Below are 14,624 nucleotides of genomic sequence, written 5' to 3'. Positions count from 1 at the left end.
AAGTTTTGGAATGTGGGCTGTGATTTTGTCACAACCTTCAAAGGTACTCAGAGAAACATTGTCCAAGAACCCCTCCTGTGGATCCTGCAGAGTAGTACTAGTTACTTGGGAAGTGCAACTTTTCTAAATCAATAAATAACTAGTGCAACAGCATGGTGTTCAGTAGTGCTGATCAGCTGGTGGTCTGTCAGATTAGATGTTAACCTGAAGGCCTGACCAGATGGTCACTAAATAACTACGCCTCTTTTTATAAGAGTCTATTTCCTATATTTCCAATTCCCTATATTTTTTGTCCCCTTAAGTTCATTCTCAAGTTTCAACTGAATCTGCTGTACTTTTGCACTTCCTGTCCTGAACTATATGCTTCTGCTGGGCTTTACCTTGACGGTAAGTGAAGCAATTCCTAACTATGTTTTACCTACTTCAGGGAGGCCTTTTGAGGGTTAATTCCCTGATTTTTGTAATTGGCTTTGAAATCCTCAGATGAAAGATGTGATAACTCTTTAAAGTATTATTATTATTTCAACAACAAACACTTGACTCAAACTTTCATATTACAGAACCTTATTAAACTACAATTTAGTTTAAACTACCAGGAAAATTTAGTAAGGAATCACTGAATTAAGAGTGGGTGTCATAAGGAAGTGTTTCTCCCCAGCTTACTAATGGCTCACTCACACCCACGGTCTCTTTTAGGCAAGATTTTATTGTCCAAACTTAACCAGCCAAAAGCTCAGTTTCTCAGATCACCCGTCATGTCTCAGGCTGTCATTGCCTTCCCTCTCAGGGGACTCTGGCAGTCCTGCCACTCCTGCTTCCTGCAGCTAGCTAGCTTGCTTGCTCTCTCTCTCTCTCTCTCTCGTTCTGTTCCCACAACCATCCTTTCACTGGAACTCCCTCTAACCATTTAGAACCTCAGATGCAGCCCTGCCCCCTTAATTGGCCCAATTGGGAATACTTGCTTTTGCAGAGGGGCACTTGACCTACTTCAATTGCAGGGGTCAGCCACTCTGTAACAGTGGGATTTTCAGCCATGGCCTTCCTCTATTCACATCAAAATCCTAATGACTTGGATGGGAACAGAGTTAGCCTAATATTGATTGCTTCTTACGATCCCACCCTAAAAAGGATATTGTCAAAAACATTTTTTTTTTAATAATTCTCCCCACTTGCTGACTATAATAACCCCTTGGAAACGTAACTCTAATGTCTGCTTCTTTACTGGTTAGAATCAATTCATGAGACTCAGTGCAAATTACTGAATTATATGAATTAGCCAATAAGCAACGTACAATCAAAAGACAGGATACTGCATCACAAAATATTCCTGGCTCTGTTATTTCTCAAGTGCAGCTTATTTTTAAATACTTATGATAAGACTTCATAGAAAACTAGTAAATATTCTAAAATTTAAAAGTATTAGTAATATGAGACCTTACTGCAGTGCTGCTCTGCTAGTAAACCTTTGCTGAGAATTGGGGAGAGATCAACATTTTGTGTGTGCGAATTACTAAGCTATGTCCCATTTCGCAAGTTTCCACTGTATTCTTCTTCTGCATGCATACTTTACTTGTTCGTTATTAAAGGGGTTGAGCATCAGAGGTAGGATGCTGACAATGTGAAAACCCCCCAAAGATGAGCACTGAAGCATTTGTTTTGAAACAAGCCAGCTAAAAATAATTATATGGTGATTTTGTAGACAGGTGGAAGGGACAAGGCTGGAATTTGGATTTATTGTTTTACCATTGAATTCTAAGTTTACCAACTTTGTCTGTATACTTTCAAAATATCCCTTGAAATGCCTTTTGTTGTTTGGGGGTCTCATTTTCCCTGCTGAGTTACAGGATCTAATAGTATGCGCTTCAGTTCTCGCTCCAGAGCAGCTAATGTTTGAATCAATGTATAAGATCCTTGAAAACGCTGTGATTTGAATTTAAATAGTGGGAGATACTTACTGTGGGATTATTAAAAGGTAGACAAAGCCAAATAAGGCAGCTAGAATTAGCGAAAGAACTACAGCACTGGTGAAGTATTCATCCTGAAGCTGGTGGTACTGTGAATGAGAAGAGATGCACAAAGACAGTTAGTGAGGCATCTATACCATACCTTCCGACTCTAAACGAGGAACAACTATGGTTTAAAACCAGAGTGTGCTGCTATATTTCCATATATTTACCAACTCAGGAACAAACATGTTTTAATTCAGACCCAGAAAATATTTTTAAATGTTATTATTCAGTATCTGATGTAGTTAAGGCTGCATGACACTTTCCTTTCTCACCTCCTGTTTCTGTACCCCATATCTTTCCCAACCATTCACCTTTCAGTCTGCAATTATTCAGCTTTGATCTCAGCCCAGAGGTGAATTGGTTTTTTGAAAGATTGAGCAAAAAGAGTTCAGTTACTTCGTGGCAGAAGGGGGAGGAAAAAATACACTTTTCCCATTATTAAGAAAAATCAAACAGCCCTTCGACTGAAACAGCTGAGGGAAGCACACCGATTTGTGGCATGGAAATACCTCTTATTGAGAGATGTGAGTGAACCATTGGTTTTGGTGTAACCAAGGCATGATTCTGAGAAAACAGCAACAAAGAGTTCTGTGGCACCTTATAGACTAACAGACATATGGAGCATTAGCTTTTGTGATGACATGCATCTGATGAAGTGGGTATTCACTCACAAAAGCTTACGCTCCAATACGTCTGTTGGTCTATAAGGTGACCCAGGACTCTTTGTTGCTTTTTACTGCTACCCCTCTGATACTCTGAGAAAACAGTATGCTGCACAGGTGAAGGAGAATATGTTTTCTTATTAAGTGCCAGATTCCTATCTCAGTTTCACCAGCACAAACCTAAACTCGTTTCACTCAGAGTTATTCAGGATTTACACCAGTGTAGCTGAGATTGGTATGTGGTGATAAGCTTAGAAAGTGTGCAGCTACGTAAGACTGCATGTGCACCATTGTAAAGTGTGCAGAGGCTGAGCCTAGGTCCCACATGCTCAAACCCTGTGAGCCTGTAAGATGTAAGTGCACTTTGAAAGTGCATAGGTGACAGCCCTGCTATAATGCACTTCACAAACAGCTCAGAGGTTGTCTTCTGTGGAATTCTTAGGGGCAGGGCTCATCTCCTGAGGTTTAGCCCCCCAAAGTTCCAGGTTATAGCATTTACAAACTATTGCTTTTTTTTTCTTCTCCCGAAATTAATAGACCTTTGAAGCTTTTTCTGTGGATTTTTGTTGTCCATACCGCCCCCTGCCCCATCTCCTGTCTTTTCCATGTAGAAGGAGTAGACACTACAGCGAGGGAGTGGGAGGCACAGAGCTGGCTAAACTGGCTTTACAGGACCCGAGGATTCCCTTCTCTCCAATGGAATCCTTGGCTCCTTCTTTAGGGCGGCTTTGCAGATGCTTTCTGCTGTAAACCACATAAAATCACTAGCTAAACAAAATGTCTTTTTTCAAAGCTCTAAACATATATTTTCACAAGATTCCATATACTTTTACCCCAAAAAAGAGCTGTTCCATTTTCATTGGTAAACCTCACCCTTTTTTTATAACTATACAGGAAGGGCTTGTTTGCTTTTTAAACAATGAAAATTAAATGATTAATTTGTGGCATCTTGAAATGAATGTGAATGGGTAAAAATTCAGTATTGTGTGTGGGACATTGATCAGAGGTGACAACGTACCCTTGACTGTGTGGCTTACATCTGGTGTGTGTGTGTGGGGGGAAGGTCTACTACTACACTAGTCTAAAATCAGACCACTTGTGCCTTCCTTCACTTAAAAGAAAAAAATAACCATGTGAGTTATTCTGATCTCATCTCAGGATAATTACAATAAAATCAGTGGAGTTACATCAGATTTATATCCACAAACATGACATCAGATCACAGTTTGGCCTAGAGAACACAAGGCTATAATCCTAACATGGGATCCCCTACAGCTCCATGAGCAGAGGGAAGCTTCTGCATGTGACTCTCCCCTCTTCTGGAGAGAGGATCATCAACTCCTGGCTCCAGCTTTACAGAAATTCTCCAGAAAAGATAATTTTGCCTTTTTACACGGGGTAGGCTACTATAAGGAACCACAGAACCTGTGGAGACAAGTGCCTCTGCATGGATCCTGAGCTCCACACATATGTCCCTACATATGGACCCTGCAGCCTATTACGCAGGGCAGGAAATACAATCTCCATGCTCCCAATGCAATGACAGGAGAGGAAATCCACAAAAGAATCATCACTGGGATTTTCTCCTCTTTGGCCCCATCCTGTTGATTTCTGCAGGAGTGAGGAGTCAGGCCTTGTAATATTGTTTAAAGATAACGAGCAAAATTTGGACCTTGTCTAAGAAGGTGCAAGCCCATCTGTCCAATTATCTTTGGTCAGTGAACTTATTAAAATTCTCACTTACTTTATGCTCACGTTCAATTTGTTTATACTTGAGGGTAATGAAATTCAAGTCAGCCATCTCGGACTCAGTTTGCCGGGCCTCTATCAAACGGCTGATGTATCTGTTTACTCGAGTTCCTGGGGTGGTGTGTACCACATTTGTAGAAAAAGAGGAACGATTCCTGAGTTTTTCAGAGGCTGTTCTTAATGCTCTCCTCTGCAGCACAAAAGAAAACAAGAGGATAATAGCTATTCACTGCAATGACATTATCCGTGACTGAAAATGTCTCATCATTTGTATTGCCAAGTCCCCAGTCAGCATCAGGAATCTTTTCAGCTAAGCAAATATAATTTGTAGACAAATACATGAAAAGACATAGTCCTTGCCCCTGTCAAGTTACAGTCTAATTACAAATTAGTTACAATTTCTCTGGTAAAATCCTGGCCCCACTAAATTCCATGGCAAAACTCCCATTGACTTCAATGGGACCACGATTTCCCCATTCATCCTTAAAAAAATCCCTCTACATATTGTCCTTGACAGCACTCTACTCTGCCACTGTGGAGAAAGCCAGCTCATCCCAGATCAGGGTGACTTGATTAGTGAAGTACCAAGAAAATTGATCACAAATGAGAAAAGCTCAATTCTGTGGCTTAGCAGAGACAACCCAAATTAACCTAGATTGTCCATGCCTCTGAACAGTTCTGCGGTTCAGGAGGACATGGATGGGATAGTATTTGCAAAGCAATTTTTCTTCACCTTCTTCACATCCACAGCATAAGACTTTGAATAATTTTACACCACAACTTCAGCCATAAATATAGGGCTAATGAAGGGATTCCCTTATAATTATATTTCCTCTGTTACCATTTCTCTTATGTTACTCACTCCTGTGGCTGCTATCCTGCAAGCTTGGGCCTGGCTCCCTGCTCCAGGCATTGCGACCCGATGCATGGGATGACAGCACCGCTCAAGTTTGGCCTGGCTGTGCCCCTGTCATGCCTACACAGAAGGGCTCAACCTGTTTCTACATAGTCAGAAACATATTTCTTTCATGAAACATTTGCACATGTCAGGGAAGGCCATTTAATGCATTAGGTTATGACTAATAAGCTTGGGAAAAAACCCCAGATGTCTACCACCTAGGATATAATAAGAAGAATCTTTGCTGTCACTATTAGAAACTTGTTACAAGATCTCAGTGCAGTGCTGTCAATGTTGAATAGCCCACTTTTTAAAAGGTTATATACCTAGAAAATATCTTTGAGATTTTACAATCCCCTTTCAAAGTCACAGCTCAGGGGACAAACTAAACATATGCAGAATGAGTAGATGTTTCCTTTCTTACTGTGTGTGAAACAGGAGTGGCAGCTCTTCTTAAAATCAAAATGAAACACAACACACAAACATACACAGGTCAGCAGCTAGTTGACTAACATACATAAGCAGACTTCCCTGTAAAGTAGATATATGAAGCTAGTGATCAGTCAGGAAATACTACAGACCAATGGCTTGGTTCAGGAGTGTCCCCTGATAAATACTAGAAGAGACTCTGAAGCATAGCTAAAATATCTTTTCAGTTCTCTCTCTGTTTTCTTGTTCTTATATTTACACTATAGTATCGGTGCTAAATGCTTCTGACACAGCTAAAATACTTGCTTGAGTTTTGCCTTTTGAGTTTAATACATTGAATAAGCATGCAATCTGAAGGGCCACTATGTTAACATGTACTTAAAATTCCAGTTAACACACACAAATAGATTACTAACAATTTCAGATGCTTATATTTTGGTGCCTAATTGTTTTGCTTTCTAAACTAAATTTTGCATGCTGTTTTTTCAATTAAATGACCTAGGTTTTGTTCGAGTTGAAGAGAATTAAAATGGAGTGAGCTATTAGCTAGTAGCTATCAGCTACTGTGCACATATAACTACTTTTTCATTTATTTTCTAACATGCACTTTACCTCTTTTTTCATGTTACAGACTTTCAGGATGTCTCAAGTTTTTGCAAGGTAAACTATTTTGTCAGAGAGATTTTTTTAAACTTTATTGTAGCACAGACGCAGATAATACTGGGCCAGCTTCAAAGACTTTTGAGCTGTATATGGCTTTCATGATTTAAGGAATAATGATCTCTGAAGGAAGCTTGGAGAGCAGGTTGGTTTGTATAGATTAACCTGTTACATCATGTTCCCTGAGATAAGAGTCTCATATGAGTTGCAAACACTTGACACACCACTAGGTAAGTTAAAGATAACATTATAGCAGTGACTTTGAATGTTCTGACTTTGGGAAATTTAAGCCAGTTCCCTAACATACTATAGGTTTTGTATGTGTACTATGTATACATGCACTACACACACACACGAAAAAGACTAAATTGCTACATAACTTTTATAGAATAAACAGATTTTTCAAAATATTCAAAGAGCGTTTAAAACACTTAATTCAGAGCTATGATGTCATATGTGAGTTACATGCTATTCCTATAAATGGAAAATAAAGTCTGCAATAAGAGATTTGAGATTTAAACCAAAAAGCGCTGCTTTTTTAATTTTTGTGTTTCTGTCAGTACTGGGAGTAACAACATTTTCACAAACAGGGAAGTTCTTATACTGCCAGAAAGGCAGATTTGAAGTTTTTCAAAATGTATCTTGTTTATATCAGAGACAGTCCAAGACATAGTTCAAATCCCAATGAATGAACTTCCTGTTCTACCGCAGTTGCATTCAAGCAGCAAACTATGTAACACTGCCACCTACTGGCAAAATAAATGATCTGACAACTCTTCCAATCTTCTGGTTTCAACACCAAGCTTTATGATTCATGGTTACCATTCACATTTTCATATAGAAATGTATAGGCATACAAATCTACTAACTTTCTGTATGCTACTGCATGTACAATGCTATCAGCTGAAAACTGTGGAGGATTCCAGGGATTTGAGAAACAGTTTTCTGAAATTTCTGCAATGGCCTCAGGGACTCTTTTCTGAAGGACAAGTCCCAGATGGTTGCCACTTGTGAGATGTGTGTGTACGCACGTCTGGGGGACTCTGCACCTGAGATCTCCTACACTTAAGCTTTGTCTATACTGGGGAAATTCTGCAAAAGTTTCTCATCATTGCTAGCAGTTCAGCTCCAGCACTAATGGGAACACTGGGATCCCTAGCACATACAGGATGCCTGGTGCCATTTGCCTTTTCAATAGCCAAGTCAATTTACTATGCTCTAATTTACATGGTGCTTGAAATGCTCAGATAAGGCACCTGTGGTGCCTCAGGATTAAAGCTGCTATTACTTACTGAGCAAAAACCATATTAGCAATGATGAGGAATTTTTTTCTAGACAAGGGATTTTTACATTGATAGCACTTATGTAGTAACAACCTGTTTTGGTTTGGTTTGTGAGACAACACAGAGCAATGTACATTTTCAAAGCACACATTCAAGGACCTCAGAGAATCCTTATTAATTACCTTATCATCATCCTCACATGTCATGACATTGGAGAAAGGTATCTCAGCTTTGAACATCTTACGACAATGCATGAGCTGGACCAGCAGGTAGCAGACTGTTTTGAACTTCATTCTTTTGGCAGGCTTTATGTCTGAGAGAATCAGTCCTGGAAATATCTGTCAGGCAATTAAAAATATGAAAAAGATACACACAGGTTTACATACATATAGACATACATACATACACATATCTCATCCAATGATCAGAATAAGCATGAAAATATTGTGATCAAACAATGCATTTTGGTACACACCATATTTTCTTAGGGGTAGAATATTTCTCCTTTTTATATCTAGTATATAGAATATGTTTAACATTATCTTTAAGCACAATATAACTAATATTTCAAAATTGAGTTTCTATAGAAACTATGAGTACTAAGACCCATTAGTGACTGATGTAGAAGAGAGGCATTATTTGTATTTCTTCTTTTACTTTATATTCATTTGACTTACTAACCATTTTTTCCCTGAAAATAAAAGTAGCACGTAAGAAGTATAAGCATGAGTGAGCTTTTCTGTTCATTCCTTTTCTTTTTAGAACATTCCTGTCATGTTCTACTTACCTTCACTATCCTATTTTAGCAACTAGAGTTCTGGTTCCAGGATACACGCATGAATCCATGGAACCATGATCAAGTGGGGAGCTGGGGGACCCAACTATTATACCCATCTTGCTTCTTCAAAACTGGGGACATCGAGCCATGGAGCGGAATTCTGGGGTTGATGTTTATGGGTCCATTTCTTTCAGCACAGAGGACCCGGATTCAGAAAAAGCACTTGCTTAACTTTTAAGCCTGTGTTTAACACCCATTGACTTTGATGGAATGTAAGATATGTTTATGTGCTGGTCTTAGATTAGAACCACAGCCAGAACCCCCTGATCTATTTTCAGGAGCCATGCAACCTCCTCTGCATGGATTATTTATGCTTCTGGCTGTGTCATCTGTGAAGGAGGATCTGTGAGAATTTTGAAAGGCCACAATACTTGCCAGCACTGTAACACAAAGAAGTAGTCACTCTGATCAAATTATTATGCATCTATTTTAGAAGCAAAAGTGAAGAGTCCCAGAGTTTGGTGCATAGTGCTCAGACACCTGAAACATATTCTCAACCCCAAACAAAGCTCAGATCTTTGTTCTTAGGAGCCAAGGAATATGGCCACTGAAATGAGTAAAAAGGATTTGGTTTATAATTGCCATTAAGAGTCGAGAAGTGTGATGGTTGTTTACTGCAGCATTATGGGTTTACCACATGTTCACAACTGGGAGTTACCCATGCCTATCAGGATCCAGGGAAACAATCCCTTACTTCACCAAAATCATTTCTTCTATAGCTCCCCTCTACCTACACCAACCATAGGAAATGTTAAATAATTTTTTTTTGACTAATTAAAGGGAATCCAACAAAGTGATTCAGAGGAACGTGCTGCAGATGAGTGAGAGTCCCAGCATACATGGAAGGCTGAACTTCTCTGTCTTGATAGCACAGATCCAATGTACTATGGCCATGTGTCAGCCAGATACAGTACACAAAATGGAAATGTCATCTAGGTCACTAAAAGTTCTATCCATAAGAGAAAATGTTTGGTCCAAGCTTCCATTATTTGTTTATATCACTTTTTTGGGGAGTGCTCACTTTAATAGTTGGCATTTAGGGTCTGATATCTAATCAACATAATGCAGTGGTGTCAACTGCTTTATTACATCAAATCTTAATGAGTAGGGTAGAAAGGAGGAAGTAAATCAGATCTGTTTGCTCAGATAGTAGGGTGAACGTGTACATACTTGGTTATCTGAATTTAGAGAAACTGGGACAAATTTTCTTCAGTTATACATCCCATATTCAACTTCAGGACCAGACTTCGAAGAGAAACTGTGAGCTTCAGTTCATTTGCAAATTTGACACCATCTACTCAGGATTAAACAAAGACTGTGAATGGCTAGCCAACAACAAAAGCAGTTTCTCCTCCCTTTGTGTTCACATCTCAACTGCTAGAAGAGGGCCCCATCCTCTCTGATTGAACTAACATCGTTATCTCTAGACTGATTCCTGCCTGCCTCTGGAAATTTCCACTACATGCATCTAATGAAGTGGGGTATTCACCCACAAAAGCTTATGCTCCAATCTATAAGGTGCCATAGGACTCTGTCGCTTTTAACACACCCTATATTGCACACAGAGTAAATCAGTGTGGAATTTAGCTTTATATCCAGATTAAAATATGTGTATTTAAGTACTGAGAAATGCATTGCATTTTATGGTGTAATACAGAGCTTTTCCTACTGAGTTGTGTGGGTACTGCTCAGCAGACTACATGTTGCACTGCGACAACCAAACACAGAAATCAGTCTGTTTAAATATCTGCATAACATTTGAATTAATGTGTGACACAACCTGTTATTAAATTAAACAGGAAAAATATTCCTGAATGGGCACAATTAGTGTATTGTGCACTTGAAGGATGATTAAAGTAGATTAATACTATCTGTATTATACTGCACATCTGATAGTATTTCAATTTAAAGGACAATAGTTTACTGTGCATGTTATTCTGCTATATAAGGAGTTGATTATGTTTAGGTTAGAAATAGTGAAAAAAATCTCTCTTAAGTGGCTTCCCATATAATCTCTCAGTTGAGGAATTTCTGGCAAGTGACTCACTGCTGGAAAGCAATATTCTGCCCAGAGGACATTGTATAATGGCATTCACTTCACTAAATCTGTTGAACACATTCCTTAGTTGTTCATACCAAATAAGATATTTTTAGGCATAGATAGCCCTTAGATCAGAATATGGCAAATGGGATCTACCTTCAGACCAATGCTCTTCATGGCCCCAAGCTAGAACATAGCCTTTGAGTAGCTAGTTATGAGGTTACTGATTAATCCTATCATGTTTTCTTAACACATCCATAGCTCTTCTAGAAATATGAGTATTTTGCTGCATGCCTTTCTCTAAACCCGACAAAAATGTAGCAGCTTTTTTTTGCAATTAACTCCAGTATTTTTGCTCTATTTTCCAAGTCACAGTAATAGAAAGGGAACACGTGGAAGGCACAAGGTGAAATAGATCTTAGCATCACCACGGAAGCTCAATTCCAAAATATCTAGTCCCCTTTCCTATGTCTGTCAGGCAAGGTCAGATCTCTCACCTGGAAGCCACATTGAGCAGATCAGTGATTTTGTCGCACATCTTGATTTTGGGGGCCATATTAGGCTGATTCTGAGTTGATCTTCTAGGTAAAGAATGAGAAGGTCCTTTGCACCTCAGAGTACCAACAAAAGAGAAACTTTAATATAGCTGGGTGTGCTAATGAAAGTTTCCGTTAGCAGAGCTAAGAGGGCATGAATGAGAGAGCGGCAAGAATAGGGCCATGGTCTCTCTCCCCCTGGAAGTGCTGGGAGAAGGGTGCTTTGGAGAGTACAGTCTAAACTTCCTTCAGTGTATCAGATCTCCTGTGAACACTATGCTTCTCTGCCTGCCCAGAACCATTATGACTTATAGAGGAATAATGTTGCCTGACAACTTAGCTCAGGCTGTGTATCTCCTCCCTTTCCCCAACCTAGCTCTCCCTCAGAAGAACCCTAATGTGTGCAGATAATTTTTAAAAAGGTAACTTCCAGAGTTTATAACAGCTTCTTTAATATATCCTCAAAACAGCAGATGGAGCAAACTGTTTATTTACCAGTCATTGGGCATTGCTGGGCTACTGCTATAAGACAGACACATGGTCATTGCCAGGAGGGCAGTATTACCTTTTTATGCCACACTTAAAAAAAAAAAAATTAGACCATCCTTGACAAGCATCCCACTGAACTTGCTCCTGGCCTGCTTTATTTTATTTTGGCACTTCCTTTTTAAGTGCAGCTGAACTAATGCCTGTTCATTTGCAACATAATTTTAAGAAGGATTCTTTGTAGTAACATAGCCAGCAAATCAGGAGAAGAATGGGGATGTTCTATCAGACCTCTACAAAACGCAGACAGCCTGTTTACAGCTTTGACAGTGCATTGAAGCATGTGGAATACAACAACCATTGATTAAAATTCTGAGAAAACAACCCTCTGTTTGCATCTCTTGTAATATTCTGGTAAAGGATCCACTGCTGCTTATCTAGGCTCCTCAGAAAGAGCATCAGACTGCAGTTCATTTTGCTATGGTCAGCTAGGGGCATGAAAAAAAAATCACAGAAAAGGAGGTACCGTTGATATTCAAAGTGCATTCACAGAACGCTTCCATGCTGTATTGTATGTGTCTCTCTTGCTTATGCCTTCAGTTAGTCAGGTCTGAGCTTCTTTGTATTAGCATCTCTCCTGTTATTACTTGCAAGTTACTGAGCTTTCCTGAGGACTTTTTTTTATCCTGAGATAAGTGAGCAGGTTTGTTCAGGTTTGTCTTTTCATAGCTATGGTAATTAGCAATTTTTAGGCAACTCTCTCATATGCCATATTATATTTATTTGTAATCATTGCTTTACTAATATACTAAAGTCCATTTTACTTAGTGGTGAAAGAATACAACTTGTCTAAGAAAGAATTCTCCATAGTTCAAACCAGTTTATCTACCTATCCAACACAAGTACAGCAAATATTTCTAATGGTTGCAAGTATTAAAAGATTGCTGGGAGACCAATAAAATAGACACAACCATTCTCTAAGCCCCTCTCCTCTCTCGTCTCCAAGTGCCACATCTTTGCGGAGTAAAATAAAATGGGAGCAACAGAACACAAAGCAAAGGACCAAATCCCACTCCCACTGACAGTGATGGAAAACCTGAAATAATTCCAGATTGGGGGCCATCAGACTGACATATGTGCATTTCTGTTCCTAGCGCCATTCACAGTGACAGCAGGAGTGATATGTGACCCTGGCAGACCAGGTCAGATCAGGGCCATAGGCTGATTCACTTGTGTATTAGTGTAGATTGAAGAGAGTAACATTTTAAACTTCATGAAAGCTAGTGGAATGTTATTCATATTGTTTTCACTTATCTGTTTCTGTTATAATGTAATAATGAACATTTACATTGTATATACCCATGTAACTCAATAACCAATCAAAGAAATCTTGTGAAATGCTAATTACGGAATTTATCAGAAAAGGTGCTAATTCCAAAGCAAATGGCCATTATCATGATGACTGGAGGTCAAAAGACTGAAGTGCATTCCTCACTCACTGTCATCAAAGGAAAAACCTACATGGGTAGAGACACTGTCAGCTTGCTTTCTGTGTGAAGATACCATAAATACGGATTTAGAGAAAGACCTTTTATCTCGGATAGTTTGGACTTTTACAGGGAAGTGTACCAGATGCAAAGCAGAGATCCCTAGAGACAATTTGGGTACCCTGAAAGACCTTTGGGAAACTGGCAGTTTATTACATCACTGCTACCATTTGAAGTTACAAACTATGATTCACCTGTACATCTATTTTACCTGCTTTAAACTCTCAATAACTCTCATTTTTTGTTCTTAGCTAATAAACTTTTAGTTAGTTTACTACAGAATTGGCTTCCAGCTTTGTCTTTGGTGTAAGGTCCAGAGTACCAACTGATCTGGGGTAAGTGACTGGTCTCTTGGGACTGGGAGAAACCTGATGTGTGATTTTTGGTTGAAGTGACCTTTTATCACAAAGTCCACTTTGTCTGGGTGGCACGATAGGCTGGGGACTAAGGGGACTGTTTGTGACTCTGTGGTAAGACTGGGATAGTGATCCCGGAGTTCACATGTGGTGCTGGCTTGGTGAAATCTAATTATAGAATATACTACCAGTTGGAGTATCAGCTCTTGTTTTCTGACAGTCTGCCCTGAGGCAAGCACTCAGTTGTGAGCCACTCCAGATAGCACAACACCCTTATCTCCTTCTTTGGTCAGTGGTAAGCTACTTCAAATGCTAGTTGTGTGTTTGGTAGACCTACAAACAGTGCTCTTCACTGGTAGCACATTTCTGTGCACAGTTTTTGAATTAATACAGATACCCTTTGGTGGAAGCTTTGAACAGTCCCTTCACTATGTCAGATCTGCATAAACAATGATCATAATGTTCAAATTTAGGTGGCTAAAGTTAGGCATTTAAATTCAAATTTAAGTGCCTGAATAAAAGTGATTTCATTTTCCAGAAGTGCAAGACACTCATTTCTCCCATAGACAAGCAGACAATGGGAGCTGTGGGTGTTCAGCATCTCTGAAAAAAAAATCGGACCACATAATTAGGTGCCTAACTATGGATTTAGGTGTCTAACTTCAGGAACCTGAGTTTGAACATTGTTGGCCTAATGTTTTGGTTTTGTGGTTTCCTCTTTGCTTGTACAGAACACAAGCCTTAAAAATTTCACCCGTGCTGCTGGAAGAAAGTGTTTTTTCTATAGGGACGCACAGTTATTCAATGGAATTCACCTTCCTGCAAGGAAGGATATTGCCAGCAAATAAAGATAGAAATTTAAGACTCTGTTAGTATATAGATGGACATAAAAAAAGAAAATAAATTGGCTGGAATGCTAATTTTAATCCTTTTCCTTCTCTCAATTTATTCTCTCCCCCCTACTCCCTGCCCATTCCTTTTTTATTTGTTTACACAATGTTCACTAACAATTTTTCAGCTCATTAAGTTCAGGGGTTTTTCGGTTAAGAGTGAAAATCTAGTCCCCACCGTGGTAAAGGTTCTTTGGCTGGTCTGACAAAAATAACAACAGCCTGCTGTCAAAAATCCTA

At 39.2% G+C, this 14,624-nt stretch overlaps 1 protein-coding gene across 2 annotated transcripts in view; it reads right to left on the bottom strand.

Annotated features, from left to right (window-relative positions):
* The window catches only part of ADCY1 (adenylate cyclase 1), a 240,841-nt gene that overhangs the window by 45,949 nt on the left and 180,268 nt on the right, over nt 1-14,624 (bottom strand). For both annotated transcript variants that reach the window (XM_050937673.1, XM_050937672.1), the window contains exons 8-10: nt 7,873-8,028; nt 4,416-4,610; nt 1,956-2,053 (exon numbers count right to left, since the gene is read on the bottom strand). In XM_050937673.1, the coding sequence (XP_050793630.1) occupies nt 1,956-2,053; nt 4,416-4,610; nt 7,873-8,028 (449 nt within the window). The remainder of the gene's footprint in view (nt 1-1,955; nt 2,054-4,415; nt 4,611-7,872; nt 8,029-14,624) is intronic.

This window comes from Gopherus flavomarginatus, chromosome 2 (genome assembly GCF_025201925.1).
Source record: "Gopherus flavomarginatus isolate rGopFla2 chromosome 2, rGopFla2.mat.asm, whole genome shotgun sequence".
Lineage (NCBI taxonomy): Eukaryota > Metazoa > Chordata > Testudines > Testudinidae > Gopherus > Gopherus flavomarginatus.
This window is presented reverse-complemented; position numbering and strand designations above follow the sequence as displayed.